The sequence below is a fragment of the Triticum urartu genome, chromosome 6 (genome assembly GCF_003073215.2).
Source record: "Triticum urartu cultivar G1812 chromosome 6, Tu2.1, whole genome shotgun sequence".
Lineage (NCBI taxonomy): Eukaryota > Viridiplantae > Streptophyta > Magnoliopsida > Poales > Poaceae > Triticum > Triticum urartu.
Window position 1 is genome coordinate 481,771,275 of NC_053027.1, and position 7,123 is coordinate 481,778,397.

The following is a 7,123-nucleotide window of genomic DNA, read 5'->3' on the forward strand; positions in this document are numbered from 1 at the left end:
GGACGAGGAGGATGGCGACCTCATGGCCATGGCGAAGATCCCCATGGAGGAGGTGGAGGGGGAGCAGGCGACAACACTAAAACCGGGTGCTGGCGGAGGCGAAGGCAGAGGAGAGCAGGCGCTGATGGAGGAGCCGCCTGTGTCTGCGTTCAGGCTGGTGCAGGCGGAGCAGCATTATAACTTTCGTCTCCTGGAGGAACCAGCTGGACACGCAGAGCCCATCCAAAGCTGCCGTCATGACCATGGTTGCCGCGGGCCCGGCGACCATCGTCGTAACTGGGTCGTGCTTGCCTCCGCGCATGGCACCTGCACCATCCACCACGAGTCATGAGTGTTGGGAGCTCTGTGTCAACGATGCGAAGTGCAACTGACTCATTGAGGGGCTAGAGACGGAGGACGACGACGCGACGGAGCAGCACATCGATGATACCAAAGAGGCATCAGTCGTCACCTCCGCCTCATATCCACCGGCCGCCAACGATGACGAGGCCGTCCCGTCCCGCCACCGTCGTTACAGTGCCGAATGGAGGCACACCCCGAGCACGAGGAGACTCGTGTGCTGGTGGTTCCGAACCAAAAAATTGAAGACGTTACAGCCTTGGTTTCAGAGCTTTATAACGTCGCATTTTCTTGGCACTATCATGCCAATGGATTGGAATCCAGTCCTTACTCAACTTTCTGCACATCATGCAGAACCACGGAGATATGTTACATGTACATGCATTTATAGGTGGAAGGACTCAAGTCGGTCTCTCATCACCAACCTAATATACATACAGAGCGCCATGGTCAGGGCTTGGCCATGGTGGAGGCGACCGCTGCCGGTGCTGCCAGTCCCATGCCATGCCAGTATGCCACCGAATCACAACGAGGAAGCGTCGCTGTACACGGCCACTCCGTTCGACACCGCCGCGATCACGATCATGAACAACGCCAGGACCTTGTCCCTCTTCTTCGCTATGCCGTGGCGATCCCTGACGACGATGTCCATGCATGAACAAGTTAACAGTCCATCATCAAGAACAAATTAACTAAGCTTCTTGTTGTCCACTCACTGACCTCAGCGCCATGCCGGCGGGGAAGATGTAGGCGATGGAGACAGCGGCGGTGGCCCCGGTGAACTGGAAGGCGTCCCAGATGTTGGGGATGAAGTTGGCGGCGAGGAAGATGACGGCGAGGAGCGCGGCCGTGAGTGCCGCGAACCTCCGGTTGTCGCAGGCCAGCGGCCGGGCCGAGGGGAAGAGGAGGCCGTCCATGTTGAGGCGCAGCGCGTGGAAGACGATGGGGAAGACGAGCATGAGGTGGAGCGCGTAGCTGACCCTGACGGCGTCGTTGAAGACGCCGCCGTAGGGGATGCCGAGGTCCGAGTCGAAGTTGGCCAGCACGTCGTCCAGCGTCTCCTCGCCGAAGAGGAGGAACCCGAAGAAGCTGGTGGTCACGTACACGGCGGAGCACAGCACCAGCGACGCCCGCACGATCGGCTTGATCTGGGCCGGGTCCTTGAGCTCGTTGTGGATAGGGTGCACTGCACAATTAGCGTGATGATCCGGACAGACAATGTCAGTGCATGCAGAAGCGGCTAGCTCACTGGAATTGCTCAGGTCAGCAGGTGCATAGTAGTACCATTGTAGTGGCAAATGAAGGCGGTGACAAGAACTGGAGCGGCCGTGAAGAGTTTGAAGATGGACGCCCAGGTCCCGTGAACGTCGGGGAACAGCATGGGCATCGGGATCTGTCCTCTTGTCAGTTTGATCATGGCGATTCCGGCGGTGATCACCACGAACACGACGGCCAGTGCCACCGATAACGCAGAAGTGTATTTCAGTGAATCTAAATCAAAACAGCAAAATGCTCAAAAATATAACCCCATTTTATCGTAAGAAGTGTAATTTTTGTCCCTTAAATATTAGCTATTTTTATTATTAAATTTGAGAAACAATACATGAATTTCAAATTTAACAAAAATAATACGGCGTCGGCTCAGCCTAAGCCAACTGGATTCAGTCAGCCGAGGCGCAGCCGATTAGGATCCAGTCAGGTTAGCCTAAGCCGACTAGGATCCGTTTGCATCAGGGGAGGCCGATAGGGCCCGCTCATCCACGCGGCAGCTGACCAGTGGCTGGACCATGTCACTCGGCCTGGCCAGCCACCAGTCAGCCACGCCTTAGACGACTCGCCAGTCGGCCGAAACTTAGCCGAAAGGTGGCCATTTAGCCATCGGGCCGGCCCTCTTTCTTTCGTCTTCTCTTCCTGTTGTCTCTTTCTCCTCTCACTAAACCGAAGCCCTCCGAATTAATACTCCTTTGTGAGCTGATTTTTTGCCCGATTTCCACCGTTCCAGTCTAGAGGCTTGGAGGAGGTTAGGGAAACATCAATCTCATGATGGGATAGCTCGTGGTGGTTCTTGTGGAGGTGGAGGTGGTTGTGGTGCTCCGGTGACTCCATGGTGGTGGTGGCGGAGTGGCTGGTGGTGGTGGTGCTCCGGTGAGTGAAGTCCGCCGGACGGAGTTACTTGGCACGCTTCAAGGGTATGATTCAAGTGTCATTTTGTCTGTCATACTTGCATTTCTGTTAGAATACTCGCTTATAATTAATCCTTTTGTACTCGGTAGTATACTTATGTGTGAAGTGTTAACTTGCATATGCGAATATACTTGATTATTTAGTTGGTCCGGTAATATATATAGATGTCAAATATATTTAGGTGTGCCATTTCTTTAGTTGGTCAGGTAATAATCGGTAATATATTTAGGTGTGTGAATTTTATTAGGCTTTTTGTTAGTATTCGGTAAATGAAATCCGCGGGACGGAGTTTCTTCGCACGCTTCAAGGATAATCAGACATCTTGACGAGACTACACTACACTGCTTACCCACCTTTGCGTGGAGGGGGTTTTATAGGTTGAGAAGAGAAGATGGCGGAAAAGAAGATGACAGGCAAGAAGATGGCGGGAAAGAGTTGGCGGGAAAGAAGATGGCGGAAAAGGGTTGGCGAGAAAGAAGATGGCGAGAAAGGGTTGGCGGGAAATAATGGTGGGAAAGGGTTGGCAGAAAGAATAATGCCCGGAACATATGTTGGGAAAGTTTGCGGGAAATTGTGGCTAAATCGAGCGAGGGTGGCGGGATAAAATTAAGGTCGAAAATATGGTTCCGTGCAGTGATCAGGTGAAAATTTTGGTCCCATGCAGTTGTCGGCTTAGCCTAAGACGATTTGAACTAATTGTCTTTGGTGTAGTCAATTAGTACTAACTAATTGGCTTTGACTAAGACGATTAGTACTAACTAATGCTAATGTCTTTGCCTAATTGACCAGTCGGCCTCCCCTGATGCAAACGGATCCTAGTCGGCTTATGCTAAGCTGACTGGATCCTAATCAGCTTTGCCTCGGCCGACTGGATCCAGTCGGCTTAGCCTGAGCCAATGTTTTATTATTTTTGTCAAATTTCAAATCCATGTATTATTTCTCAAATTTAATAAAAAATACATTTTTTTAAAATAGCTCACTATTAACTATTGCAAAATTATAGATTACGTTCCTCAACTTGAGTACCATTAACTTTATTGTCCGAGAACAAAGCTGAAAATTTAAGAAAAACATAAATATTGTACTAATGTTATCAAAGATTTTGCATTTTTCAAATTCATAACAATCAGAAAAATTGTGCAAAACCATGGAACTAATTAAAGTTGTAGTAAACCTTGAAATTCAATAGAGTTACTAGTGATTTTTTATTTTTTATTTTTATTTTCTAAATCCCCATATCTTTGAATAATATTTTTTTTGAATATATTTGTGATTTTCTAACTTCCATGTTTTCCTTCTTCTGTTTTATGTGTAAATCTTCATGTTAGAAATTTTGTTTTCAATAAAAGAATGTCTCCTTGAAATATATTTTTCCAAAAAATGTCATATTCCCTCTTTTTAAAAAATCAGTTGAGTCAAGAGATTTTTTATTTTCTCCACTTCTCCATATGTCTGTCAATATTCTTCTTGAGAAAAATGTAGCCGTTTTGCTATTCAATTACATGGAAGATGCATTATCATGCATTATTAACGGAGCTGCTGCTGGTCACATCATCCCTGTTATCTCTGGTCTTATTCCTGGAGGGGTTTCTCACTTACAGTATGCGGATGACACTATTATTATGTTTGAGAACAATGACCTTTGCATTGCTAACCTCAAGTTTTTGCTTATTTGTTTTGAATCTCTCTCGGGCCTCAAAATTAACTTCTCCAAAAGTGAGGTAGGTCTACCAGGATGCTCTGATGTTGAGGCTGCGAGGGTGGCCTCTCACTAGGCTCCGTCGCTTTTACTTATTTGGGCTCGCCTATTTCTCCTCTCAAATTGTGCTCAAAAGTCTTTGTTCCTTCTGTCCAAAAGGTGGGTAACCGTGTTATGCCTTGGCGTGGCTGTTACAACTCTACCGCGGACAGGGTTTGCCTCGACAGTGCTCGTCTCTCCTCCCTACTTATGTTCCTAATGGGCTTCTATCGCCTCCCTGATGGCACTCACACCGGGTATGACAAACAACAAGAGAAAATACTGACTTATTACATGCAATATTATGTGTAGACTGAAGAATATGGGCGCCGGGGGGGGGGGGGGGGGGTTGGGTACGTTTAACACTAAGACTATGAACAAATGTCTTATCATTAAATGGTGGACAATCTTAAATGTGCCCCCTTGTGTTGTGTGGTATGACATCCTAAAAGCTAAGTATTTCCCAAACCGTGATCCTCTTTTTTTTTGCTTCTGGGAATGGGGGTTCCCAGTTTTGGAGGCAGCTGGTTCAAGTTTGCGATGAATTTCATTCACTGCTTCTGTTCGTTTTTGGCTTGATTGGTTGGCTTGGCGATGGTCCTTTGAATGTTTCTTTCCCAACTCTCTTTGCGCTTTCTGCACACCAGAAGATTTCCATCTTGTAGCTCTTCCTTAATAACTAGGACCTTGGTTTCCCTAGGGTCCTCTCTCATCCAGAGTTGGAAGAGTGGCACCGGCTGGCCTTGAACCAGATTCGCAAGCGAAATGGCTCTGCTTCTGAATTTTGTGCGCTTTGTTCTTCGTCTGAGGATACCGATTATGACTGGATGTGACGTCGGCCTCCACTTACTTTGCTGACTTGCATCTTATTGATGGGCCCTTACGGGGTCAGAACAAGCGCATGTTCTGGCTTGGGCTCTCTGTCGTCTGATGGACACTTTGGACAACTAGGAACAAGTTCACTATTGAACATGTCTTTCCTTCTAAGCCCGCTGGTTGTCTTTTCGAACTTATATCTTTGATACAACAGTGGAAATCTCTGACTAAGGAAGGCGATAAGAGGCCACGCAGCTCTTGATCTCGCGAGTGTGTGCGACAACGACTTCCATCTCTGCTGCTGATCAAGCTCATGGGCCTTAGGTGGAGTTGGTGCTCTCCCGGACCATGTCTTTTGGTGGTCATTAGATTGTTGCCCTCTGTGTCGTTATCTGTTGTACTTGCTATTGTTGCACCTTAAGACTTTGGCTTTCTGTGCTTGCTTGTCTCTGGGTTCTGCCCGGTTTGCTGTAAACTTGAGTGCTCTGCTGTGTGCGCGGCTTTATTTATAAAGTCGGGCACCTCCCTTTTATCTAAAAATTATAGGAAAGAAAGTTTGTTCAGATTAAGCTGCCATGTTTGGGCATTCATTGTCCTGTCTCTAAAACCGATATCAATGATGAGTTAATGAACCAAATTTGGACAATTTTGACATTTGAGATACCTATAAATTTTGGCATTATATAGTTAAAAGAGGAAATAGAGAAAAAAATTGAGAGAGGTTTCGACAATAGTTAAGAGGAATTGATATTCGAAAAGGAGTTATTTTTTCTCCCTTTTCCCAATTTTTTCATATGCAAGTCGATTTTTGAAAAAATGTGGTTATTTTGTTTTTTAATTAAAGTAAAACGGGTTTATTAAAGCAGGCAAAAATAAAAATTAAGCTGCAAAAAGAAAATTGTGTGGGAATTCATCAACATATCTCTAAAACCATTTGCAAAGATTTTTTTAGGGGAACCGTTTTCAAAGGGTTAATTGATCAAGCCTAGATGGTTTGACATCTGAGAAACCTAACATTTGTGGTATTATTATGATGAATGCATCGACAATATTTTTAAGAGACCAAAAATAAATATTTTTAATTTTTTTATACTAATTGAAACCGGGCAAATTGCCCTAGGCGTACGTACCGACGCGCTTGAAACATGTGAGCGGCGTGAAGACGGCGAGGGTGGTGAAGAGCAGGATGGCGAAGCGGCCGTTCCAGCGGTTCGGGCCGAACCACCCTTCAAACACGCCGTGATGGTGCTTGCCGCTCGAAGTAGTTCCCGACAGCACGTCGCCTTTGTCCGTCGACCACAACACCCACAAATTAGTCAGAGCATTTCTTTCTCTCGAGCAATGCAACGACATCGTTGTACTGTAGGTACCGATGATGATCATGTAGACGACCATGACGCCGATGTTGTTGACGACGACGCAGAGCTGGAGGAGCCCCCTGCCGAGCGCCCCGAAGGCGTCGCCCATGGCCTCGCCGTAGGACGCGGCGCCCACGGCGTTGCTGAACCGCATGAGCAGCTCGATGGAGGCGTCCGTGAGCACGGCGGCCAGCACCACCAGGGTGAGGCCCGGGACGAGGCCCAGCACCCGCATGGTGGCCGGGAGCGCCATGATGCCCGCGCCCACGATGGTGGTGGACAGGTTGAACACCGCGCCGGAGAAGGAGGCGTCGCCGTCGTCCAGGCCGTCGTCCTCGCCGTCCTTGTGCCTCCTGGCGATGAGGGGCCTCCTCGCCTCCGTGTCCGGGGCGTCGCCGGCGCCCGCCATCGGCATCACCATGGCGCCTGCGGGAGCCGGGTACCTCCGAGGATAATGAGGTTTGCGCGTGCGGAATTCCAGCTTTGGATCGAATAGCAGCAGCTCTTCGCTTCGCGCGCGGGCACTGATCGATCGATTAGAACGTCGTGAAATGCAGGGGTTTCACCGGAGAATGGGGATTAATTCCGGGACGGCGTCCGAGTATATATCCGACACGCAGGCGCAGGAGGAGGCGATCGAGGAACGAGCAATGGCTGGGGAGATAGCTAGTGAACTGGGGGCGGATCG

The 7,123-nt window shown here is 48.4% G+C and overlaps 1 protein-coding gene across 1 annotated transcript; it reads right to left on the reverse strand.

The window, feature by feature from the left end:
• Positions 1-251: 251 nt before the first annotated feature.
• LOC125512451 (amino acid transporter AVT6A-like) lies at positions 252-6,765 on the reverse strand. Its single transcript, XM_048677544.1, has 5 exons — positions 6,448-6,765; positions 6,208-6,360; positions 1,624-1,830; positions 1,060-1,525; positions 252-974 (listed from the first exon to the last, which is right to left on the reverse strand). Exons 1-5 carry the CDS (start codon positions 6,686-6,688, stop codon positions 863-865), a joined length of 1,179 nt encoding a protein of 392 aa, XP_048533501.1. The 5' UTR covers positions 6,689-6,765; the 3' UTR covers positions 252-862.
• Between the last annotated feature and the right edge of the window lie 358 nt (positions 6,766-7,123).